Source organism: Podarcis pityusensis (genome assembly GCF_964106645.2).
Source record: "Podarcis pityusensis genome assembly, chromosome: 3".
NCBI classification, from domain to species: Eukaryota; Metazoa; Chordata; class Lepidosauria; order Squamata; family Lacertidae; genus Podarcis; species Podarcis pityusensis.
Window position 1 is genome coordinate 61,181,648 of NC_138026.1, and position 27,153 is coordinate 61,208,800.

Sequence of the window (27,153 nt, forward strand, 5' to 3'; positions counted from 1 at the left end):
CGTTTGTTTTTACCAAGTCTGGCTATTGTTGTGAGTGTTGCAGTCATTTTATGCGTATTAGGAATTCATGGAGATTTCAGTCCTGTTTCAAAAGAAAAACCAACCTATGTTCCATGTCATTTGGTGCACAAAATAGGGGAGGTTAGAGTGGGAAGTTGGACCTGTTAAACCGGAAATTAAATCGGGAAATTCTCCTAAATGTACTTTTAAATCCAAAATTCTATCTGGAGGGTTTTAAATATATATATATATTTATTTATTTTGGATGCTCCTCACACCTATTCGCAAATACCCCACTGATTTCACCATGTATATTGTCTTGAACTCGCTGAAGGAAAGATGAGATAGAAATGTAATAATAATAATAATAATAATAATAATAATAACAACAACAACAACAACAACAACAACAACAATACAATGGGACTTGCTTCTAAGTAAGTGCGTCCTAGGCATAAAGCATATTCGCAATCGGATTCTACCCCCGCTTTCTCCGATTTAATACCCACCAAGTTACTACGGCATTCTCCCAAATAGTTTGCAAAAAATACATGAATACAGTTTTACTCAGATTTCAACTCCGTACAGCGCATTTAAGTCTCCCTCACCTTGCAAGGCTTTACCCCTTCAAAGCAGCTTTTCATTGGTTTTGAAACAAGTCCCACTCTAAACCAGCTCTCGTTTACCTCCCCTCAGACGAAGAAGGAGGTAGAACCAAAAAGAAGAAACCCAAATCTTTTTTTGAATTATCATTTCACCGTTTTTAATTTGAAATTTTCATCCAGAAACACTGGTCCATAATAATAAATATATCGATAGTTCTCAAGAATATATAAAAAATAAAGACACGTCATCGTCTGTGAGGCCCTTCACAAAATAGTGTCAAGCAAGCGCCCAGAAAGGGGGAACGGGAAAGAGAGAGAGAGCGAGAGAGAGAGCGGGGAAGTTCCGAGGGAGAGTCAGGGGGACGCCGAGCCCGCATGCAGGATGGGACTGACTGAAGGATGGGAGGCCGGGGAAGCTGGACGCGGCGGATCCGGCGTGGAAGAGTTGTCTCTAACCTAGTGCGGGGAGGCTGGACGGCTCCAGGGCAAAGCGGGGAGGCAGCAAGCTGTGTTGTCTAGAGGGAAGAAGATCCTGGGCTGGCCCGTCGAGACTGCACTCCTAAATCCTTGTTACAAGGAAAACTGCCTTGGTGCCGTCCGAAAAACCATGGTCTGGATACGAATAATAACAACGTAAGCTCGAAGCACGCATGCAGTCGCTTGAGAGGAACGGACGCCCCGTCGGAAAATTAAAAGGGTTCCTGTACCTGCCCCAGCGTAACTTAAAAAAAGAAAAAGTCACGTGCAGTCCGATTCAAAAGCCGAACCCAAGCCAGTTTGCTGAGTTTAGCCAATTAGCGTCCCTGGGTTACTCTTATTTTCAAAAGGTTTATGTTCCCGGTATAAAAGGCCTTGGTTTGTGGATCGGACCGTTCGTCGTCTAAACTCCCCTAGCCCAGAAGACACTGGAAATAAGCGTCAGTGGATATAAACCCCACGCACCCCCCACCCTTAAATAAAGGATTCACCCCTCTTTTCTCGGGAGGAAGCCCCGCAGGTTTGAACGGGACTTAATCCAAAGTAAGTCCTCTTACTTTGTCTAACTCTTGTACTTGCACTGACTTGCACGGCTTGACTGAGAAGTCCTGATGAAGTTTGCACAGGATTGCAAACTTCACTAGGATCCTGGCCACTGGTTTTTAAAACGAGCTTACTTCCAAATCAGCCCGCACACTCTTCAGCTCCAGGAATGACCCTTCCACGCTTTCCTATACGGCGAAATCGTTGCGAACCGCAATCCAACCAAGTAAGCGACCGCTTCTGCGGCTGTGAACAAGTACAGTACAATGAAGAGAGAGAAAGAGAGAGAGAGAGAGAGCCATCTCTTCTCCCGCCCCCCATCCGTTATCAAGCACTTATTTACATTCTCGTTCCCTCCCCTCTCCCTATTTCCTGAATTGACAGGGATTTTAAAAGAAAAAGAAATCACAGGAAAAACAAAACACCCAGAATCCAACCAAAAAGGTTACCTTGCAAGGTCCTTTGCCCCTAAACACACACACACGTTCCCCTGGTTACAGCAAATGAAGTTTGGAGACAACATCAGACGGGACAAGGGAGGAAGGGAGGGAGAGAGAAAGAGAGAGCGAGAGAGAAGGGAAAACAGGAGTTGGAGGAGGAGAATCAAGCATGCGACGACACCGCGGGACCTCTGGGCTGCTTCACCTTCTCGAATCCTTCCGGCTTGCCCCCCCCCCGTGGCTTCCCGGGCAGCGAGAGGTTTTTTTTCCGAGGGGGCGGGCGGTGGTCTTCGCTAGACCCTCCCGCGGGCGGGCGAGAGACTTGGCCAAGGCCCCCTCTGAGAGGCGGCGGCGAGTTCACTTCAGCAGGTCCTTGGCTTCTGTGGAGATCCGGGCCAGGCTGGCCGTCGTGGTGAGAGCCGAGAGGTGCGGCGGCGGGGGCATCTGGCAGATGCTGCAGGGACAAGGCAAGCCGGCCCAGTGCTGGAAGCCCCCTCCCAGCTGCAGGGCCGGCGGCGCCGGGGGGGTCTTGAGCAGCGAGTGCGGCGGCCGGATGGCGCCGATGGCCGGCAGGGAAGCCGAGAGCGGAGACGGGTTGCCCCCCGAGGACAAGGCGCCGCCCAGGATGGGGTGCACAGGGTGCACGGCGCCCGGCGGGTGGGCCGGGTGCCCGGCGGAGTGCGCCACCGTCCCGCAGTGGAAGGCCGAATGGTGGCCGCCGTAGATCTCGCCCACCAGCCGCTTCATCTCCTCCAGGGAGCTGGTGAGCATCAGGATGTAGTTGCGCGCCAGCAGCAGCGTGGCGATCTTGGAGAGCTTGCGCACCGACGGCCCGTGCGCGTAGGGCATCACCTCGCGGAGCCCGTCCATGGCCAGGTTGAGGTCGTGCATCCGCTTGCGCTCGCGCCCGTTGATCTTCAGCCGCAGCTGCTGCAGGTCCTGCTCCGACAGCTGCTTCTTGATCTTGTACTTGCTGCTTTCGCTCGACGAGCCCTTGGAGCCGGCCCGAGAGAGGCCCTCGCCCGGCCCGCGCTGGCCCACCTCGCTCTGCGTCGACGAGACTGAATGGTGGTGGTGATGGTGGTGGTGGTGATGGTCCCGCAGGTACATCTCCTCCATGTCTGGCGAGGAGGCTCTGCTGGAGAGAGAGCTGGAGTCAGAATTCATGGTCTGGGTGCAGGGGCCGGGAAGGTGCAAGAAAGGGCTTCCCCGCTCGAGGGGAAGGAGGAGGAGGAGGAGGAATGGCAAGCAGGCAGGCAGGAGGGCCACCAAGCTCTTCTGCCAACGAGAATGAAAGTGGTCGAGACAGAGAAGGAGATCCCCCTTCCCCGCCTCTCTCGCTCTCTCCCCTCCCTCTCCAGGAGAGCTGCCTGGCTTCGTGTGCGTGCGGCTGCGCGCCTGAGCTCGCTCTAAGGCTGGCTCGCCAGCCGAGGGGCTTTTTATAGAGCCGCGGGCGAGCCAGAGAGACAAAAGGCGCCCTCCTGCCTCGAAGGGGCTTGTTTCGGGATGACGCGCCATTCTTCAGCTTGGACGGCCCCGTTTAGCAAGGACCCCGCTTCGCAGGCATTGTGCGCCGGAGCCTCCCGCGGACCCCTCAGCCGAGGGACCCGCGGGAGTCCCGGAGACGGCAGCCCCGCCCCACCGGGGAGGACAGTGCGCACAGCCTGCGCTCGCTTTGGCCTCTCTTCCTCGACGGGCCGGGAGGAGGCTGGAACCCTCGTCGGGGCTTAAGGGCGGGGGCATTTTGATCCTCCCTCTTGGTATGTGTCAAATAAATAGGGGGTGGGTGGTGGGTTAGGAAGTGGAGGAGGGGAGAGAGACACGATCCAACATGCCGGGAGCTGGGTTTTCCAAATCCCCGCAGCTCCGAGCTTAGGGAGGCGCTCGTGCTCCTTTAAGCAACGTCGGGTTTTGTCCGTCCTCTGCATGTTTACTAAGAAGCAAGTCCCGTTAGAAGTACTTTTGAGTAAACGACGTGTAGAGAAGAGGCGGGGAAATCTTACTCCGAAGTAGCCTCCGAGGGGTTTCCATGAGGTTTGGGGGAACACTCTGAGGCTACTCAGGAGAAAGTAGGCTTTATGATGCCACTCCTCGGCCGCGGTTCGCTGCCCGGCAGAATCCGTGGCGCTCGATCAGGTTAGCTATCCCCGCGCGGGAACAAACGAATATCGTTTGCAGTTTAATCCTATGCGTGCTTACTCATAAGCAATGCCTTGTGAGTTCAGGGCGGCTTGCTCCCAGGTAAGTGGAGATAGGACTGCAGTCTTAATTGAAATGCGCATCAGACTGCTGTCCCTGAAGCTCATCCCCTCTTCCCAGTGCATTTAAAGGGGCTGTTTTTATTTTGACTGGGTTGTGGTTTACCCTACTGTCGGTTTCAGAGGAAAGCGTGCTTCGGTACTGTCCAATCGACGTGTGAATGCTTTGGTTTACTCTATAAAAATGTAGGCCATGTTCCTGAATAACTCACTTTTCGAAATAATTTATCCCGCCCCAACGTCTCATAATACCTCTGGGCTGTCCAGAGACGGTAGACAAGGGCTTTACTGATGCATAAATTTATTTTATTATTATTATTGTGAACTATAAACGCGGCGGTTCGCAGACTATATTTTTGTTGTTTTTCAGTTTAAAATATTGGAGTTTTGCCTGACATCTCCATGGACTTACCAATTCTTTTATCATTTCTCAAAGTTATGTTGAGTTTGTTTATTTGGTTGGACGGGAAAAAACAGGGATAACTTGCTTCCCAAGTGAGCGCGGATACATATATATTGGAATCTCCCCAATATCTCTGAAAACTTTCAGTCTTAAAATATGATTGAGACTGCGTAGATTCAACGGAGAGTATAGTTTCGAGTATTGCGCTTAGCTTAGGCCATTTACTGGGAAGCAAATTCTATTGATTCTCTGGGATTTAACTTTCAAATAAATCTGTTTTTTTCAGATCAGTTTATGAGTCTGCGGGAAATGGCTCACAGATGAAACTGGACTCGGTTCCGTTCGCATTCCTTTGGCTCACGCAGTGTTCGTTTCTTTCTGTCTTGCGGAAATATGCATAAGGCATCCTAAACGGCGCAACAACTCCGCGTGTGTCTGTGTGCGCGTGCGCGTGCATGTGAACAAGTGACCCCCAAGTAAGCAAAAAAAGAAGCCGCCTCTGCCACACGTCACCAAGGGGGACAACATTCTGCAAAGCGGAGCCAGCACAGAAACGACTACACCCAATGTAATGTGCACTCAAATTTGTAAGGTAAAGCAGCGTAGTTCTCCTAAAACGACTGACCACCCCGACCCCTAAATATGTTAACTTGGAAGTAAATGCCACTGAGTTCAAAATGCCTGAATCCAAACTAGAATTTTTACCATGACCCCAGTTCTCCTCTGCGCACTTACTGGGACCAAACCAAATTGAGAGGCAACTGCGGCGATTATTTCCCCGTTGCCTATTGTTGAGCGAGGAGGGCACCCGTTTCTAAAACTCTTCGCTCAAAGGGAAGTCCCATTTTGTTCAGGATAACTAACCTGTGAGCGTAACCAGGATTTTTGTTGGGGGGGGGGGCAGCCAAAGTTGTTGAGTTTTTTTTAAGGAAATCAAAGTAAAAATACCCGGTGAATAAGATATTGCGGGAGGCAGACTTCTGCTGGGGGGGGGGGGGGAACCTCAGATAATTGAGTACTTTCAATGCTTAATAATAATATTTGTGGATCTAACCCCCAGGTAACTCTAGAGCTCACAGTGACGTTTACTGGAAAATCCAGCCCGCTGAGATTGATGGCGCATCTCCTGCCCCAAGAAATAGGCACGGAATGAGGACCTTAGCATGGAGTCTGCAGCAGCCCCCACTTGGCACTCAGTGCCACTGCGTGGGTGCCCTCCTGCAGGCAGAGGCGGGGTTCAGTCTTGGCCTTGGGCTTGGAATTCCCGGGACTAAGTGAAGGCACACTGTCCCTTTGCAACTCATCCTTTCATAGAATTCTGGGCACTGTGGTTTAAACCTCACAGTTGCCATTCTCAGCAGCTCTTAAGAAACTTCAGTGCCCAGAATTCTTGGGGGGGGGGGTGTGCTTCGACTGTGCTTCAAAGGTGTGTGTAGGATGCCCAAATCTCCTCGTTCAATGTGAGTTGGATCACCGCGCAGAAAAGCCAGGGACTTTGGCAACTGGTTCGGTGGTGAGACCGTGCGAGAATTTGTTAGGCCGAGGGCCTAGGAGGAAGCATGCGAGGGCCGGCGGGGGGAAGGCTTGGGAAATGGTTGAGGGCAGGCCAAAGGGATGCGCCTTTGACTGTTGGGGCAACTAGTTGACAATCTCGCTTGTCATTGGAAAGGGTTGAATGACAGAGGGTCAGCGACTGGAAAAGGAAGGCGCACGCGCGCCTCAGCTTCTGGAGACCTGTCAAGAGAAGTTTGCTCCGGAGCGAAGACACGCGATAGCTGCTCCGGGTCTTGAAGATGGTGCTGGACACCGCGACGGAGAGCAAAGGCTTGCAGTCTGTTTGCCAGCTGATATGCGTATGCGTAGATCCGTCAAACATACGTGCAGAAGTTTGCTCGGCCTTTATTGGTGGGTTTTCTTCGATCCAGGCGCGCGCACTCCTCGATTGTGTGAACTCAGGAAAGTAGTTGCGCGCCTGAGCCTTCCCACCTTCCGGCACTCGAATGGCGCTCAGAGCGCGTGGCCACTCTCTAAATCGAGAGAATTTAAATCCAGGGAAGTCTGCCAGGGGAAGAGGGGGGTGCCGCCTTCGCAGCACCTGCTCCCCCAAAGCACTTGCAGGCATAAAGGATCCCTCTCCAGCGGAGCTCTACCAGGGAAGGGGGGAAAAGTACGGTAGATATTTTTAAATACTTTATGGAAAGAAAGAAAGAAAGAAAGAAAGAAAGAAAGAAAGAAAGAAAGAAAGAAAAGGTAGGTTTTTGAAAATAACCAGACTCAGAAATAATATCGATCTTCCGCATTTCCTCCTTTAAGTCCCTGAGATGGAGGAAATCCCCAACCAAGTGACGGAACTGGAAGCGAGGCTGCCTGGAGCAATGGAAGCTTTTAAAACAGTGAAGCCAAGCCAATATTTAGAGGCTCCTTAATCCCAGACCATTTGCTCCAAGCAGACCTACTTCATTTTAGCATGATCTCCGATGATGTTAAGAGATCTGTGCTGCCGTCCTCCGCACGTTTTCTTGGGAGTAAGCGCCACTAAGCTCAGTGGAACTTACTTCTGCATAGATATGCAGAGGCTAAAGCGACAAGTTAACCTCAACCCTTTCCCATACTTTTATTCCCGCACCCCCACACGGAGCCCAGTCTTACCCCATCTCGGCGAAGATGCGGCTCCAAGCCAAAGGCTCGACCTGGAAGCGACGTCACTTTTCCAAAGCCTCCGAGTTGACAGCACTTCGGTCCTTTCTTGGGCGCGATTCCTTGCATGAGAACCCTAGAAGTACCGATCGAAGCCGGTGGCGAGGTCTCCTCGCTTTACTCTGGAGAATGCATTTTAAAAATATTAATAGTATTATTAATAATAGCGTAATTGTTTTTTTTTTCCTAAATCGGAACTATTTTAAAAGGAAAGAAAGGAAGACTGACCATCCTGAAGTACACCGGCAGCTGTCCAGAGAGCTCCTCCGTCGGAATGAACGATATTCACTGCCAAGGCGACTTAAGGACGATGTTTGGAGGAGGTGAGTGAAGCCTTCCCCCGGTCCCGTGACGAGTAACCGGGACTGCCCATCGCCTTCAAGTCGCCTCCCGGGGCGGAGCCCTCTGCTGGATCCTCTGCGAACCGAGCAGTCCCGGACCGCCCGAGCACGACTTTCCTACGGATTTCTCCAAAGCAACTGCTTCATCGGGGAGCAAACGCCTCTCCCAGCCCGCCCCACTCCTGCATCGCTCGACTGCTGACCCTCGATGGGAAACTGAGAGACCCTGAATGGAGGTCTTCATAGAATCGTAGCGTTGGAAGGGACCCCGAGGGTCATCTAGTCCAACCCCCTGCAATGCAGGAATCATTTGCCCAACGTGGGGCTCGAACCTACAACCATGAGATTAAGATTCTCGTGCTCAATCAGTTGAGCTGCTAGACGGAAAAGGTCTAGCAAAGCACGGCGTCTGGAGAGCTCCCCTCTCCCCGCTCGAAAGCAGCGGCCCAGTTGGGGGTGAGGAGGAAAGGGAGATCAGGCATTCGTTCCATATGGATGGAAAAACACTTTTTGCATGCTATGGGGCATTCCTCCCCCCAATGCGTTCGATGGCTGAGCTGTAATTCCGAAACCAAGTCCCGCTCACTGAGCCGCAACTGTTCCCAAAAACATGGCCTGAAACACTCGGCAACATTTTGCAACTTTTACACCCTGTTCCAGCTCTGAAGCCTTGTCACCAACGCAGCAGCGTCCCGGTGAAGCTGGGTCCTTCCCCCGCGTTCTTCACGTTTAGTCCTCACGGAAGAAGGTGGTGGTTTTTAAAAAATGTTTAACTTTGGACTGGCACTTGGATCAAGCTGCATCGAAACCAGAAGTTTTACAGCATGCTCCCTCAACCTCGGCCCTCCAGATGTTTTTGGCCTACAACTCCCATGATCCCTAGCTAGCAGGACCAGTGGTCAGGGATGATGGGACTTATAGTCTGAAAACATCTGGAGGGCCGAGGTGGAGGAAGCCTGTTTTACAGGATTGTCTCTACTGTATAAGCATGTCTATACGGAGCGTGTAAAATCTAGCTACTGTACTTTAAAATGTCTGATCGTGTGTGTGTGAATGTGCATGCGTGCGCGTGCACACATTTTTGGGGACTCCAAAATACAGTGGTACCTCGGGTTAAGTACTTAATTCATTCCGGAGGTCTGTTCTTAACCTGAAACTGTTCTTAACCTGAAGCACCACTTTAGCTAATGGGGCCTCCCGCTGCTGCCGCGCAATTTCTGTTCTCATCCTGAAGCAAAGTTCTTAACCTGAGGTACTATTTCTGGGTTAGCGGAGTCTGTAACCCGAAGCGTATGTAACCTGAAGCGTATGTAACCCGAGGCACCACTGTATCCACTGCATCACAAGGTAACATAATCTCGATTTATAGGGCTACAATATGGCGAGGACCCAACTAGCTTATGAAGGAAAGTTAAAAGAGTGATTATAACATTTGGTAATGGAGACACCCCTTCCTTCTTAACTGCTCCCTGGTGACTAAAGCATGCTAGTCATCGGGTATAGCGCGCAGTTGTTCCTACATTTTTAAAAGGAGCCCCTTCATTTTCCTCCTTAGACAGCTGTCCCTCGGCGCCCTCACCTGGGAGCGAGCCCCACTTAAACCTTGCAGCCTCATTCCTCGTTCTTCTGCCACTCAGTCTCAGCCTAACCTACCTCACAGGGTTGCTGGGTGGTTAAATCAGGAGGAGAACTACGTGTACTACATTGAGCTCATGGGAGAAATAAAGGTGGGCTATAAATGCAATCAGTAAATCCATATCCTAAAGAATCTGGTTCCAAAGCAGACCAGAGCTTGGCCGTTGGAGAGGTTGGGTCTCTGTCCTGAAGTGATCCCCTTGACTTCCGTGCACAAGCGCCGGGGCCCTTTCCTTGATGGAACCCCCTAGACCAGACAGCCTGGGCGCAGGGAAGGAACAGTGCTTTATTTTCTCCCGTTGTTAACAAGGCAGCAGCAATCCCGAGTCTTAAAACCTTCCTCAAGGCAATCATAGGACGATGCATTACGCAATTATTACACCTATTATTATTTATTAAATTTGTATACCGCCCTTCATCCGTAGATCTCAGGGCGGTTCACAACGTACAATAGGGAAAAACCCCCCACCGCAAAATGCATAATAAAAACAAGAAAAATAAACAAATTACCCCACCACAAACACTGCCCAGCTGCTTACCCCGGAGCAAATCCCCTTGTATTGCGCGGGTTTTACTTGCATGCAAATGGACACACCCACAAGGGATCGGCATTCAGTCATTGTGCTATGGAGAGGCGCTCCTTGTGGCAGGCAGGCGGACTCTGTGGGACCCCTTGTTTTTACAGGAGCATAGGGATCTGCCCAAGTACTGAGTCAGGCCACGGTCCACCCGGCTCAGTATTGTCTACAATGAGTGACAGCGGATCTCCAGGGTTCAGGAGGCCAGGAGGCCCCCCTCCTGCCCTACCTGAAAATGACGGAGGCTGAACCTGGGACATCCTGTGCGCAACGTTTTACGCCGCGATCCTTGACGTATTTACTAGGAAGTGAGTCCCGCTGTGTTCAAGCGGATTGACTACCAGGTCTGTTTGCACAGGATTGCAGCTTTCGGGTCTCTGCGTCCCCCACCCTCCCACTCGCGATGAGCGTCGAGACGCTGTATTTCGATTTTAAGAAGGAACCGCTGGTGGAGCGAGGCTGGATGTGGACCTGATGCTCTCTGTCGGGTTTGTGATGCTCATATAAAGCAAACGCAATGCCTCAGGTATCACTAAGGCAGACCGTTTCCCAACCGCAACACGAAAGAAACTACTTTGAGGTGCTCCTTGTTTGTGCCATGTCTGAGATGTTGTTAATGTGGAGGAGAAATCAAATACCACGTGCTACTCAAAGTAGAATTTATATTTCCCTGACAGCCAGCCCCCACTGGCCTCTGCATGACTACTAAGTGATTAATCCCCTGTTCGTTGGGAGGGTGATGATGATGATGATGATGATGATATCTCACCTTTCCTCTTTTCTCCTCCATACAACCTTGCGAGGTAGGAACGCTCATGTTAGAGTGGGAATCTGAACCCTGGTCCACAAGATCCCAAGTCCTAGTCAAACACTCTAACCACTACACCACACTGTCTCTCAAGTACATGTGCACTGCAGGCAGCCCCATATAAGAACAAGCAGATTCAAGCCAAATAAACAGTATGAATGTCTTATAGTCTGATGCAGGTTGCAATGGAACAGATATCAAAGGAAGGGTGTTTTGGATTGATGTTATCACTGCCAGTTGCATGTGCATTGCAGGCACAGGAAATGCAAAAATGATTTAAACTCGTGTGGAAAAACCTAACTTTTTTGGGGGGGGGGAGTGATGCTAAGACTGAAGGTGCCTTTAGCAGGTCACTTCATGTATTACAATTTCCAGGGACACATGTCAGATATCAAGTGGGGGCAAGAACCCCATCTCCCTAGCCTACATACATGTTTCAAGGGTTTGGTAAGAAACACAAAATGTTGACCAATCACATTCGTTTTACAGGTGGGTGCCATTCAGTTCAGCACTTTTATTTCCTGTTGCAAACCAACAGGCCTCATTTAAGCATGTCCCTGCTTCTCTTACTAAAATTATGGCACTTGCATGTGGGACTTCAGCTGGATTGTGCCCCATACATTTTGTATGTACCCTTGCAAATGTAATATGGAAAATGGGTGGGAAAAAAGAAAAATTAGAATGAACACCTATTATTTAATATAAATTATTATGGCCCTTGCTAACATAAACTGTTAATATGGTGCAGAATTCATCCAGAATCCCAGAAAGTTGATTAAGTCTCCTATAATTAAAAGAACAACAACAGAGTACATGTACATACAATCTGTTCAAGCAATTTAACAATGAGAAGAGTTTCCCCTGTATCTGTTCCTCATGCTGGAAATGCATTTCTTAAACAAAAGTCACATTGATTTGGAGTAGACCTTTCACGGACATAGGCTGAGGATGAACATAAATAGCCCAGAATAATCTATATAAGATTATCTTAAATGGCAATATTTTTTCCTAATGGGACAGGTCTTGTTAATTAACAATATACAAGTGCTATTTGTTAGAGTCCTGTTTATGTCAGGAACATTTATGAGTGAGTAACAAGGAGTGGGACCAAAGCCTACATTTGCACACAATTAATTTTATTATTATTTTATTATTACAATTTATTTCTATACCACATTTTAGCCCAAATGTCTGCAAACTGGCAGGCAGCATATTAAAATAAAATATGCAATGGAGTACAATAAAATGCCATAAATCCATCAGCAAGCAAAACAGCAAAATCATGAAGGTGGAGGGCCAAAAGGAAGCCTCCCAATGGTAGAGGATGAAAGGGTATTCTCATCCCTCACACTTGATATCCATTCAGGCTGCAATCCATGTTGATGCCCATTTAATTTAATGGGATTTACTTCTGAGTAGACATGATTAGGATTGCAGCTCACCCTAGTCTCCTAAAGCTGATGTAGCAAATATTTTTTTACCCATCTTAGTATCTTTAAAGAAGACTGACTGTAAATAAACAAATGGATCAGGTATCAATGACTCGTGTTCACCTGATGTCTGGTTCGAATGGGAAATCAAGGTTTATGAAGCACCAATGAACTGGGAATCTGGTAAGATTTCCCACCAAGTGATCTGAAAGCTCCAACCACAAAGGAAAGCTCTCTCACACTTCTTACTCTTTCAACAGAATTATAATTTAGAGGGGAAGTAAACATTGCATTTGAATCAACCCCCCAGTAGTTTGATTGGCAAGACAGAGAGCTTCAGATTCAAGAAAGCAAGATCCCTGGCAAGGGTGGGTGGGTTGAAGGGACAGGGGGCCACGCAGCATTTGGAAAACAGAAGTTGCTCTTTTCCAAACCACAGCTGGTTCGCTCACCCCTTTGGAACCACATTTTCCATCAAAGGAGAATGCCTGTTTGATGAAGAGCAGAAATCATGTCTGACGAGGACAGAACTGGCTCGAAACATTTTCAAACAGCCTTGAATGCAAGGATGCGAGAGTGTCTCTGAATAGCAGAAGCTGCTGAAGTGCTAATTATGAGAATATATAGGAAATGTAATTTGTTGGCAGAAGTGGAAGTTTAATTTTAATGATGCATAAACAGCATGGCTGGTTAGGACCAGCAAGATTCATTATATAGTTCCATTTTGGCAGTCTTTGAAACACATGAACGTCTATAGGCAGCAAGTGCTGACTTGATTTTTACTAAGGGATTCTGTTCCAGCTGGAAAACACGTCTCTAATATCAGACTCCTGGTTCTTAGTTTTTTATATGTTTGATATGGTTCACCTTCTGTCCTTAATAGAGAAGTAGAATTTTGCAGTAGCAAGGGGTCTGGCTCTAGCTGAAAACCCAGAATGTTATCCTTACATTGAGCATATAAAAAGACTGTGTTAGTATTGTGAGGTAGATCCACAGACTTCAGTCTTTTTCAGAGTCCAGGTAGACATTATGGGAGAAATGAGCTGCCCTTGCACTCATTCTCTCTCTCCTTCTGGTAGGTAGTCAAACACAGCATGTGACATGACATCATCTTACCATATGTTGCACTCCCAAAAGGATAACAGTCAGTTATGTAAGCAGTGCACTCTGATATGATGCCACACTGCCCTCTGCTTTCGCGAGTGACACAGAATTCAGCTGCATATTTCTTGTATGCCTTCCCCAAACTGGTGGCTTCCAGATGTTCTAGACTACATCTTCTATCAGCCCAAGTCAACATGGCCATTGGTCAGGGAAGTTACAACTGGGCATTATAAGGCTGAGGAAGGCTGGTATACTTAGAACCCCATGGTGCATGTTTAGAAGCAACATATAAAATGAAACCAACGTGGCAGTTATAAATCAAGGGTTAATTTCATTGGAGTGAAACACTTGAAAGGCCATTTCAGCAGAAAGTCTAAACACATGAACAAATGTCACTAAAATCAATGGTAGTAAATTTTGGCCAGATTACATCATCATGTCCCACTGTTTCCAACTTAACTGAACATTGGATTATGTCACTGAAAGCGACTTCTTCAGAAAGAAGGCATTTTGCAAGGCTGATTCCACAAGTTTTATGTGGGACTGTGTTAGTGCTGGAAATAGCAGGGGTGCCAACTTGAATAAAATATTGGGGGCCCCGAGTAAGCCCTGCCCCACATAACTGATCACATGATGTGGTGCATGAACACCATTTGAATGGCAATGCCCATCAACTTTGGGGGGTGGCAGCCCCCTCAAATATTTTATTAGGAGTTGACTCCAATAGTTAATACAATTCTGAGAATCTCATGTTTGATTGACAGCCATATGTCAGGAGTGCTCTGATGGTGTTTGCTGCTTGGCAGGGGGTTGGACTCGATGGCCCTTGTGGTCTCTTCCGACTCTATGATTCTATGATTCTATGATTGATTTTTGCAATCCTATCCAAAATATTAATCCAACAAATTGATGCAATGAGCCTCTCACTGAAATTAATGGTACAACTCCCAAGGATTTAATGGTTTTGGAGTGTCAGTACCAGTATATTTAGTGAGCCATGTGAATAGATGCACAGCAATAATGTACTCAACTGATTCCTAGAACAAGATGAGTCAAACTCCATTCTCTTCTGGACTGAATGCAAAAACTTAAGAAATAAAAAGGAAAGCCTTCCCCCAACGACTAATCATAAAGCTTGGCGAGTTGGACTGACAGTGTTGGAAGTCAGCTTGCAAAGTGTAATTAGTTTTATTTACTGTTCATGAATTGCTAATCCTCAGTGGCATTTGCTACTAATAGCATGAAATTAGTTTGTATAAACAAACAAAATCACTTATTCAGCGGTGTGCATTTGATTCGCTGTACTAAAGGCAAGGCAGTACCTGAATACTAAGTTTAACTTTTAATGAACGGATTACAATAAGCGAGTCCATGAGCCTTTTCAGGCTGTTAAATATACAGAGGTATTAATTAGCAGTGGGGTAGGTGATCCTTTTTTGGATTGGTTGGAAATGCAACTTGTTTATATCCATTGATTAGAGAGTTTATTTCTGAAGGGCTTGTAGCCGCATGCTGTCATTGGTAATGCGCTTCCACTGTTTGTTTTTGCCATGTGAACTTTAAAAGACTGACACACAATCCTTAGTGTGTGGAGAACTGGCGGCTGCAGACATTCTGATCCCAGGAAAGATTTGATTTCCCTTGACACCTGGAGCAGTTTGCATAAGAAGCTTAGGAAGATTTCTGCACTCCTTCATCCCCTCCCCATCCTTTTACATATGTTTAATGCACTATGCCATGCAATGTATTTAATGTCAAGCATGCCATCACTGTATTTTGGTGAATAGCTGTGCAACAGGCCTTGGATCAAGAACGGCATCTCATCCCCCTCATCAGGCTATTGAGCTTCCCAGGCTGAGACCATCCCACAGGAACCGATGCACAGAGATTCCTCTTGCAACGTCTGAGCACATCATAGGTATGGGCTGCAAAGCCTATATAGCAATAAAGGACTCAGGTTTGAACCTGTCAGGTTATAGGCTTCCAAAGAGAAACCAGCCCTGAGCCTGAGAACACCATATAACATAGGTGGGAAAGTTTCACTGATGTGACTGGTCAGTTAGTTAAGTATTTCTATTCTTTTACTTGATCGGTAGGGCAGGTGCTCCTCTGCTTCCCCTTGCCTATGCCCATACCTCCATGGGTCCTAAACGCTGTTACAAGGCTCCTGTTTTAAATTGCCCCCTCTTAGGAGCTGGGGGATACTGCCACCTTTTGTTGCAACTCTCCACTTGATCTAATAGCACTATCAGTAGAGCAGGAAGCTCTTAATGCCAGAGTCTTGGGTTCAAGTCCCAAGTGGAGTGAAGGTTTCCTTGTGGTCCCTTCCAACTCTACAATTTTATGATTCATGTATATTCCAGGGTTAATACTTTGGCATTCTGAACTGAGATGGAGGGTTGGCCTTGGCAAGCCTTACCCAAATGAATCCCTGATCACTTGCCACTAACTAAAAATCTGTCATTTTCTTTTTGCCAACCAAAGTCTACACAGCCATAACAAACCACAGCAGAATCACATTTCCCATGTGCAAAATAGTATAGATTGTGTGCTAGGATTTTATTTTTTAAAATACTTATTTATTGGTTAAATTTATGTCTCGCCCTTCCTCTTGAAGCACATGTGAGCCATCCCAAAAAAGTACAGGCTGGCGGTGTGTCTGTGTTAGTAAGCTGACTGTGCCTTTTGGGGCAGCCATCTGGCACTAGAATGGCAAGAAAGCTATTTAACACCCTGCCCTGCCTTTACCTGGTTTACTATTGGCCTTGGTCTTAATTCAGATGTATAACACTTTAAGACCATGCATACAGTACTTTAACTTGCTCTCTATTAATTTGAATGCATTTAGGCAAATGGAAGATAATGCACTTGGGAGAAATAATGTCCAGGCCAAGTATTCAATGGGATAATGACATTCATAAAGCAGTGAAACAAGGGTAGGTTATGCTGATTGGGAATTGATAAAATTTTGACATAGAGATTTTATTTTTTCAACCCCTAAGGGACCGTTAATGGTCTCAAAGGGGATTCTGCATATCCCAAATGCCATATCCACACCCCATTTATAAAGACCTATAGCCACTTATCTGCTTATCCCTTGTATGGATCTCCCACCTCTGGTCTTGTGCTGTGGGCCTTGACTTTAAAGCTTGTATTTCTATTCTAACAGAGCAATGGTGTCTCCCACTAAATGAGTAACTAGATATTTATTAAGAAGCAGAGGCACTATAAAGGACGGAGCAGTAAAAGCAGCACTGGGAAGCTTAGAAGTAATGATAGTAGCCGTATTCTGTTCTGCTACCATTACTGTCGAAATAATCCAATTCAAGACTCTGGAGGGAAGGCAGAGAGGGGGAAACAACAGGAAAGCCACTGCTAGAATGAGTTTTGATCTTCAACCAATTTGGAGGCAGGTGTCTTTTATTTGTCTTATAAATAACCAACCCACAAAGTCAGCACTTAAATAAATAATAGTGGTGGCTAATTAGTAGCAAAGGAAGCCACTATCAATTAATAAAACATCTATGCTGCTTCTGTATCAACTGCACTGGAAAAGAATGTTTATAACATGTTACATCTTGATGTCGGTGAAAGTATCCTTCCTTTAATACACTTTGGTGTGGGAGTTTTCCAGCTTCTCATGATATTTCAGTTACCCTGTTGCTGCTGGGTCAGAGGGGTACATTCTGGGCTTGGCAGGAAATGAAATAGTCACACCATGCTCTTCAGTGAACTCCAGCCTCACCCAATCAACTCTAACGCATGCTGAATGAAGCAAGGATGTTTGCTTGGCAGAAGTATGTACACATCTGCTAAAGGGCACTTAATGTATGAGTGGGCAGCATTGCACAAGCTGTAGAGCAGCATTCTCAGGGGCTGAAAGAAACCACTTCAGCTGGGGTTGGCAAACTGCAATCCTTTCCCTCCCAGCATGTACAAGGATGGATATTATGCCCCACTTCCCAGTGGCATACCGTGGGAGGGGGGCATAGGGGCAGTTGCCCTGGGCACGAAATTGTTAGGGGTGCAAAATTTCAACACCTGGTGCTGCCTCAATACAGATGCACACTTCCATTGCTTGGGTCAGTTGAAAATGCGAACCAGGAAGTGGCCTCTCCAGACAATCGAATGACTCTTATTTTCTTATCTCTGTGGCTGTGATCTCCTGGGTGATGTGAATGCCTTAAGCAGTTGAATGCGCATGCGTACTCCATCCGTGTCCCTCCCTTCCACCCCTCGCACATGGCCCCAGGTGCTAACAACCCACTCTATGTCACTGCCATATCCCATCTGTCTTTCTTCACTTAAAAGCGCAACACTATGCCTACCGATACGTCCAACAACCTAGCCCTACACCAGACAGGTTTTGGACCAGATGGGTTTAACAGACACATTAATATGAGTTTGAAAAGTTAGCAGCACCTGTCCTTGTATCTGGAGTTTTAATAGGCGGTTAGAGGGATGCTGGGCAATAAGGACATGAAGTATTGAAGAAGGATGCCACTAGAGAGTAAAGCTTCATCAGGGCCTATGGCGCTCATGAGACGCTGCTTGCTTAACCCCAGTGGGATGGATTCTGACTCATGCTATCTCTCAGTGCTTCTGTGTTGCCTTGGATAATGACCAGCCTCCTCCTTGGATTCTGGCAGCATCAGGTCACCCATGAGTTCTCTTCCTACTTGCCACACCAACATGCTCTCCTTTGTAGTGTTTATAATGTTGTGCTGGTATATAAAGAACTGGGGTCCAAGCTACTACAGATAAAAGCAAGTGATCCAGCTCCTTTTCTGGAAAGTAATACTGTACAAATATATTACTTGCACAGACAGAAATAGACATTGGATTTATTTCAGATATTAACTGAATAATTTTTAAAAGAGGAACCTACTGAATTTGCTGAAGTCTGGCTTCTGCCACATTTCCATGTTATTAGCATTATGTATACTTTATATGGGGTGCCCATCTATAATACATTCAGAAATCAGGAATAGAAACTATAAACCATTATAGCAACCAAATCAAGATTGTATGCAGTTTTTAGATACTTTGAACTGGGTAATTACTAACTTAACTGTGCCTGTGAACTTGTCCTCATTAACTTAATAATTAGCAAGATCTTGTTTGATCTTGGAGTTCATTAGCCATTGCAGCTGGAAAATAGTTTCAGTTCTAACACATCAAAATAGACAATTAAAGTGATAATAAAGAATCAATATCATTACCTGCTTTTTAGATTTCCTGGGGTCGCCATGTGCCTAATTAAACAGCAATGCGTTTTTTAAAAAAGTTATTTGGTCCACTTTGTTTTTGGATTAACACAAGGAAACCTTGGCATTATCAAAAGGCTTTTTGAAATGAAGCTCTGGGTGCACAGTAAACCTCACCAGGATGTAATTGGGTGCGGTGTCTGAAATCATGGAGCTGAAATTAGCTGTGAGAAAGATGGAGCTGAAGATGTGGTTCAAAAATAGTTTAAGATGACACCCTTGCATTTTTTTTAAACCAATGGGACTAAACCTTCCAGACTTAGCACTAAATCTAGACTAAGGGCTCATCCACACTGCTTGTTCTCTCTTTACTGCTGAATCAAATGCCAGTTGGGTTTTCTGTGGATTGATGCTTGCTTCGATTCAATGTTAAAGAGCAGGTTTTTCTGGAGAAAGTGGCAGAACAAACGGAAAACTGCTTGAACTCGTGCCTTCTAGGCACAGGGTAAGCAAAGCATGGACAAGATCTAAGCTAGTTGTGCTTTAGTCCCATTGCAATCAATCCAATAGCTTAGTCATAACTAACGTTAAGTCCTACGGATTTCAATGGGACTAAAGCAAGACTTTGGCCCAGATGCAACTCTTCAAGATTCCAAGCACAAGACTTCAGTACACTGGACTACATGTGAACATCTTGTAGGCATGAGCAATAATACGTGCAACTGGTTCCTTGACAAACTCACGTACTGCTGCCCAGGTTTTAGTGTCTTGTATTTCATGGGTATGTCTGGAGTCCCCATGTGTCTCATGGGGTCCCCATGTTTCTCATGTGTCTCGAGAGCGAGTGTGGTGTAGTGGTTAAGAGCGGTAGACTCGTAATCTGGTGAACCGGGTTCGTGTCCCTGCTCCTTCACATGCAGCTGCTGGGTGACCTTGGGCTAGTCACACTTCTCTGAAGTCTCTCAGCCTCACTCACCTCACAGAGTGTTTGTTGTGGGGGAGGAAGGGAAAGGAGAATGTTAGCTACTTTGAGACTCCTTTGGGTAGTGATAAAGTGGGATATCAATTCTAAACTCTTCTTCTTCTTCTTCATGTATTAAGAACATAGGAATGTTGGAAAAGCCTGCTAGATCAGGTCAATGGTCCATCTAGTCCAACATTCTGTTCTCACAGTGGCAACCAGATTATTGATTATATTTATTTTATTTATTAAATTTGTTAGTCGTGGAGCAACCCAGAGCAACCTACGACCAAACCAATAGGCAATAAACCCCACATAGATACATTAACTCCCAAAAGCAAGAAAGCTACATTACAAACATCTCACACACTGTGAAATGCCTGTGGGAAACCTGCAAGCAAGACTTGAGCAAAAGAGCACCCTCTTCTCCTGGGTTTTCCAACTGGCATTCAGTAGAATGCTGCCTTCAACCTGGAGCTGAGTGTAGCCATCATGGCCGGTAGCCTACAATAGCTTTCTTGAATTTGTCTACTCCTCTTTTAAAACCATCCAAGTTGTTGGCTATCACTGCCTTCTATGGGAGGAAGTTCCATAGTTTACCTACGTGGGATGTGAGGAAGTAACTTTCTTTCATCTGTCCTGAATATTCCAACATTTGGCTTCATTGGGTGTCCATGCGGTCTAACGCTAAGAGAGATGGAGAAAAAGCTTTTCTTTATCCAGTTTCTCTGTGACATGCACAGTTTTACAAACTTCTGTCATGTCACCTCTTACTCTCCTTTCTGCCTAAACTAAAAAGTGCCAAACACTGTAACCTTTCTTCATAGGGAAGGCTCTCCATTCTCTTGATCATTTTGGCTGCCCTTTTCTGAACCTTTTCCAACTGTACAATATCCTTTTCGAGGTGAGGCAACCAGAACTGTACCTACTACTCTGAATGAGGTCTCAAGCCATAAATTTGTATAATGGCATTATCCTATCAGGAGCTTTAAATTCTGTTCCTTTCCGAATGATTCCCTAGCATGGAATTTGCCTTTTTCACAGCTGCCACACACTCTGTTGATATCTTCATTGAGCTATCTACTATGACCCCTAGGTTTGTTGGCAGGTCTGTCACCACCAGTTCAGTCCCCTGAGCATATATTAGCCATACAAGATATTTGGAGGCCTCACCCATGACAACTGACTGGAAATACTTTCCTCAAGTCAATGTGCATAACATCCAAGGCCTATCAAGTTATTTCAACACCTGAGGTGAAGCAAAACCACCCACAACTGCCTCTTGCACTCCTTGGTATTAAAAACAAACAACAAAACGAAACTGGAAAAACCAGTTGGATAACTAACCATGAGTCGCCTGTTCTTGACACCAAAATCAACTGCCTGAGGCAACCCCCTCACTCTGCTCAATGGTAGGGAAGGCCCTCATCATATGTGATATATGCAGGCATAGAAATGTCATATCAGGGGAATGATCCTATGTCTGCAAAAGGGAATAGGAGGAAAAACATTTATTTTTTGCAGTCACTAGAAAATCACTCATTTGGGGCATAAGCTGTGTGAAGTGCTGCTTCTAACTTGACTGTGCATGTTTGACTGGGGGGGGGGGAGAGCGGAGCACTGGGGAAGAACTCCACGGCTCTGCCGCCATTCAGAAATGGAGGGGTTGTGTGTGTGCGTATGTGTGAAATATAATGAAAGCAGCACATTAGCGCCTGGCCTGCTGGGCTCACACAGCTGAAAGCAGCCAGTGGGTGAATTTCCCAGCATCCAGGAACTTTGTCTCAGTTCTGTGGGTTTGCTCAAGTGTGCAATGGCTGTTTGCAAGGGAGCTTTCCCGCTGGGTGGGTTTGCTTTTCTCCCAGCAGCTCAGAAAAGGTGAGAGCGCTCCTTCATGTCATCCCTGGCTCCCCCTCCCATTTCCACACATCTCTCCCCCCCAACCCCTTGGCCAAGACAATAGTTCCTCCAACAGGTCCCCTCTGTTAGATAGCCATTCCCTCTCCTAGCTCTCACACTGGGACATTTTTCCACATTTCCAGGATTATGGCCACTTTAACTTAGATCTATGTGTGTTGCCTCCACATACAAAGAAGCACTTGGGGACAGGATTAGTAGGATTAGAAGAGATTCACATATGTCCAGTTCAAGCAATTGGTATTCAAAGCTTTACACTTTCAAATGCCACCAAGAGAGAGAAAAGGAGCTGAGAGCTTGCTTTGCCTTTCAGCACCTTCATGAGGAGGACAGTGCTTTATTTCTCTCTTTCCTCCCCCCTCCCCCACACTTTGTTAAGTCTTTAAAGCTGCAGTAACTAAGGGGAAGCCATCCCCCCCTCCCTGTCTCTTTAATTAGATGCAGCAGCACAGATCTTAAGTGTGTCTCCAGTGCTGCAAAAGCAAGCTTGCGCTGCCCAGAGGACACAAAAACCCACTATATTCTGGAATCAGCATCTTTGTGGAAGTCACAGAACCATCAGGACTCTTTTGGGACAAAGTCGGAAACATGCAAAGATAATTCTTGCTTCACTGATGCTGGAAGACAGACGACTGAATATAATGTAAAGTGTAACAAAACCTGAAAAGTTTAGAGACAGTGGTGTAACTCCTGCAAAATCAACTGGGAACTCTCCTACCAACATCTAAGGGGAATATTTCCATGCAGAAAGGATTGAGAAGCAAGGTCCAAAGTTATTCATACGAATGCTCCAGAACTGAAAGACTTTTCTGGAATATTTTTTGTTTCTTTCCCAAATCAGCTTACCTTCTGCTTCTGAAGTTGTTGCCCATTTTTGCTAGGATCATTAAAACTTTTTTTTATTTTTGAAGGGGGGAATTGACAGAAAGGATTTTATCCTTTCTTGATTTTTATTTAGTCCATTTTTAGATTGCTTACTATCCATAGATCCCAAAGCAGCACACAGTAGGGAAAATAAAAATACAGAATCAAAACACACAGATTTCCTTATAAACTTAGCATCATTTTGGACGGATTAATAAAAATGCATACATAAATATACAATATCCATATCCAAAATAGGCACATCTATATAACAAAGATCAGAAACCAACACACAAGGTATCATGACCTAAACAATGTAAAATACACTAGTCACACTCCAAGCCAACATAATACGCAACCACTATCCACACAACTACTCACACACCATCACTATCAACTTCCATTTACACAACCCCTGCAACCATTCGTCACTTCATATAAATAAAATAATGAATAAATGCTTTAACAAGAACTCACATATATTCACATACCACCCTTTCCTAAAATATCAAGGGAGTGTACAGCAATATCTCTACAAACCAAGCACCCAAACCACTCACCCTCATCATTACTAAACCCACATGCACCCACTACACACTCAAATGTTCCTTACAAGTGATTACTACCAAGCACACAGAGACAACAGACTCTGCTCATCTCTGCAGCACCAATGGGCTCCTGCCCCACACTCAAAGAACTATCAAATACTTTCCTCTCACCTCTCACCTGGGAGAGGGCCAGCTCTATAGTACTGTTGGCTTCTCACCCTGGGTGGCATAAAACGACTTTGCTTCAAGAACTCACAACAGTACCACCCACAATATACACAGAATGCACAACGGGACAAACTGTGACACACTTTCTCAGCACAGAGCTGTGAATTTAAGTAAATGAGAGATGAGATTGGGTCAAAGATATGTTGTTTTGTTTTGTTTTTTTGCTTAACTGAAATAGAATTTGTCTCACATCCATCCTTATGCATGTTACTCCCCAAAGAAATCCTATGGAACAGAACAGGACTCACTCCTCAATTAACACATTCTGGTAAATACTCTTGGGGTAGCAGTTGTGCAACTGGGTCCTATGCATGCTTACTCAGAAGTAAGTCCTGCTGCGTTCAGTGGGATTTATCCCCCTCCCCACTGTACCTACTTGTTTGTGAGGATGCCCTACTGAGCTCTGAGATACCGGTCAAGCAAGATTGCAGTATTCAAGTCATATTCTATGGGGGAGCTATCCTTAAAGAACAGTGACTATTTTTTCCTCCCCAGTAAATGAGGTCCTTCATCTGTTACTGTGCTTGAAGTTAGATTTGTTTCATTTGCTTTGAGTAGAAACAAACAGGATTCTATGTGGCTTTGTGAGTATTTTGAGCACTCTCCAGACACCCACAAACCTCCTGGCAAATGATTATGGAACTTTCATTATAATCTATCCATGGCCTTTGCATAGGGCTTAGTTTTGTTGGGTATCTGATTGGGGAGAAGGCTTGTGCTAAGACCCCGGGCTTGAGTTGTCTTTTGCTCTCATTGCACCATGAGACTGTGTGTGTGTGTGTGTGTGTGTGTGTGTGTGCGCACACACACACGCACACACACGCGCGCGCACACACACACACACACACACACACACACTATTGATGCCTGGAATTCGATTCAACTACAGAGATGCAGAACAGTTTCTGCTGTATTCCAGCAATTTTCAATGTGCTCATATGTAACAAACACAGTAGGGGGCTAATCCCCATGACAAACATTATATCCTTTTCCTGACTCACTTATACTTTTGAATTAAGTGCGGGGGTGGGTGAGGGAATCCGGACCTCTCTTTGAAGTTTCCTTTTCCTCCCTCCACTAAGGATATGTTGGCAAGCTGGTTTGAGCTTTCCATTTTGAGCCAGACTTCACAATAAATGAAATGCAATTGAGCCACAACAGCCTTCGTGTGATGTAGGCAGTGCTTAATTTGTATTTTATGTATTATTATTTTTTAAAGAGGCACTGGGATTGAAGCCAGAACAGAAGCTTCTCCCTGAATCCCAGGCTTTCAAGCAATGACTGCTTTCTCAGTAATAAAGGGGAAAACACTTTGCACATGTGTAGAGGCTGCAGCTGGTACTCCAGATGACATGTTTCTTCAGCATTCATCTTGATTTGCATATGCAGAAGTTGGATTTAATCTGGTATTTGTTGAGTATGCTTTTTTGTGGAGGGGGATGGTACAGTGGTACCTCTGGTTAAGAACTTAATTTGTTCTGGAGGTCCGTTCTTAACCTGAAACTGTTCTTAACCTGAGGTACCACTTTACCTAATGGGGCCTCCTGCTGTCGCTGCACAATTTCTGTTCTCATCCTGAAGCAAAGTTCTTAACCCAAGGCACTATTTCTGGGTTAGCAGAGTCTGTAACCTGAAGCGTATGTAACCTGAAGCGTATGTAACCTGAAGCGTATGTAATCTGAGGTACCACTGTATTAAAAAATGAACATTTGTCCTGATTTGCTTGTGGGGTGTTTATTCATCTTCCCATTAATCATTTGTCCATTCCACACTTTTCAATGCACCCAACTTCCTATGACTTTCCAATCTGCAAAAAAGTCCAATTTTTTATTTTTACACGGAATTATTGCACTAAGCTGACAGATCCCTCTAATCCACTTTAACTGTACAAACCTAAAGTTCTGGTATGCACTTGAATCCCTCCTGCAAAATAGTAAGTCTGAAGGAACCCTGATTACAATTAGCCTTTGGGCACAGAAAAACACACACAGAGACAAAATCTATCCCCCAAAACAACACTGTTCTCTCAGTTTCTCATTTTTCCAATCTTAAATTCAATTCTCCACATTTCTGCAGCAACCTGCTATTTTAAAAAACCACTTTAAAATATTCAATATTTTTGTGCAAATTTCTCCCACTGAGCAGTTTTGACTAATGTACATATTTTTTGTGAACAGTTTCTCCACATATAAATGCAATAAATACATGCATAATAATAAAAAAACATTTTTTGTGATATTTTCTCTAACATTTATGTGCACTTTCTCTTGTCATACATTCATTTTTGTAAAAACTGATTGGTTGAAGAACTGCACCACAAGCTTCAGGTAAGTGTGATTTTCAAAGGATGACAATGTTTTGGGTCTCATGTTCTTTTGGGAAAGTGTGAATTTGATAAATTCACCTTTAAGTGAAAACTAAATAAAATTTATCCTCCTCTGCTCCTCAAGAGCTCTGTATTCTCCTCCTCCTCTTCTTCATTTGATCCCTTTGAGGGTAGTACACATGATCTGGAAATGGAAAGTGAGCTTAGAAAGGAAAATAATAACACATGTATGCCTGAGTTTCTTTTTATGTAGGTATTGCATGCCTTTTTTTGCATTTATATCTTACCTTTATCTCCTCCCTATTTTCTCACACAATCCTATAGGTAGAATAGGCTGAAAGACAGTGACTGGCCCAAGGTAACCCAATGAGCTTTATGGATGAGTGGGGATTTGAAGCACCATCTCCCACGTCCTATTACAGCACTTCTAGAAGAACCAAGTCTAACAGATCCAATGGGAATAGCCTGTTTCCCCACCCCTTTTGTGCTACTGTCTTACCTATCAGACTTTAGTTAAGTCTCTCTTTTTCACCCATGTAGATGGACTCATGCAGCATCCTACAGTAGCAAAGCGTTTTGTAAAAACAAACACACACATCAGAAAATGTTTGCCCCCCATTTAGAAAACTTGCACATAGCTTTCTCAAACATCTGCTAAGCTCAGTCCCCAGAGACAGAGCCTTTGTCCCTAGAGTAGAGACCTGCCCAGTAATTAAGTATTACTGTCCACAGCCTGAAATGTACTGAAAAACTGTTTGCTGAGAGCAAGTGTGAATTCTTTCACTTTTGCAAAATTCCTGCCATCCCATTTCCTAAACTAGGCTTGGCTACGACACTACTGTTTCAAGTCATGCAACTACTCTTGCAAGGCATTCCCCATTCTAGCCTACAATCTTCTTTGGCGATTGCTCATAGCCAAGTAAGATTGTCTTCCATGAACATGGTTTTAACAGAGAGTCCCTGTGGAGGCCAATTCTGGATCCACACATCATTTCACAGTGGGGACATAGGTTTCCAGGCCAGAGTTGATCATGGTGAGGGTTTGCCAAGTGTGCCTTCCTCTTAGCACATTTTCCCCTTTCCCCCTGAGTTCAAGCGTCTTCAAAGTCCATGACACCTTTGGTAAAGGCTGTTCTCCAATTGGAGTGTTCACAGGCCATTGTTTCCCAGTTGTCGGTGTTTATACTACATTTTTAAAGATTTGCCTTGAGAGAGTCTTTAAACGTCTTTTGTTGACCACCAGCATTACGCTTTCCATTTTTAAGTTCAGAATAGAGTAGTTGTTTTGGAAGATGATAATCAGGCATCTGAACAACATGACCAAACTAAAGTGAATGTGTAGGAATTGTCAGTGGACACTAGTCAATGTCAACTTGCCTTGGGGACTCTGCTGACGACCTGGGAGCAGTTCAAGCCTGAGGTCAGTCAGGTTTGAAACATTGAAACTTTGAAATTTTTGGTTTCAAGACCTGATAGTTTAAAACCTGTTTGCAGTGCTTCTGAATATAGGCCTTTCCAGATAATGTGGGTTTCCATGGAGAATGCATAGGATTACTAATTCACAGAGCACAATGTTCTTTTGTAGGGAAATCACAGTTTTCTGAAACTATCCTATCAAGTTGTTAGAGCAAAGTGGAATATTGTTTTGAAACATGGGACCTCATTCTGGAACTAGTACTGCTCATGAATGCAAGTTTTTCACAGTGTCTGCAAAACATCACTGGTACATCTTATTTGCATAAATTTGCAGCTCTATTCTGAGTGTGTCACACTTTAAACCAAC

The 27,153-nt window shown here is 45.4% G+C and overlaps 2 protein-coding genes across 4 annotated transcripts in view; one reads left to right on the plus strand and one right to left on the minus strand.

Annotated features, from left to right (window-relative positions):
- Nucleotides 1-27,153, plus strand: part of SLC35D3 (solute carrier family 35 member D3) — a 325,732-nt gene that overhangs the window by 187,550 nt on the left and 111,029 nt on the right. The window lies entirely within an intron of this gene.
- On the minus strand, nucleotides 1,911-8,056 carry OLIG3 (oligodendrocyte transcription factor 3). 3 transcript variants are annotated; one of them, XM_080998432.1, is made up of 3 exons: nucleotides 7,652-8,056; nucleotides 7,376-7,545; nucleotides 1,911-3,200 (listed from the first exon to the last, which is right to left on the minus strand). In XM_080998432.1, exons 2-3 carry the CDS (start codon nucleotides 7,378-7,380, stop codon nucleotides 2,423-2,425), a joined length of 783 nt encoding a protein of 260 aa, XP_080854558.1. In that variant the 5' UTR covers nucleotides 7,381-7,545; nucleotides 7,652-8,056; the 3' UTR covers nucleotides 1,911-2,422. The 3 variants fall into 3 exon arrangements, with proteins under 3 accessions (XP_080854558.1, XP_080854559.1, XP_080854557.1); XM_080998433.1 differs by lacking the exons at nucleotides 7,376-7,545; nucleotides 7,652-8,056 and adding an exon at nucleotides 6,461-6,679; XM_080998431.1 differs by lacking the exons at nucleotides 7,376-7,545; nucleotides 7,652-8,056 and having other exon boundaries at nucleotides 1,911-3,376.

What these genes read in the sequence shown, in the direction of transcription:
- OLIG3 (XM_080998431.1), bottom strand. Translation starts at nt 3,232, where the DNA reads ATGAATTCTGACTCCAGCTCTCTCTCCAGCAGAGCCTCCTCGCCAGAC.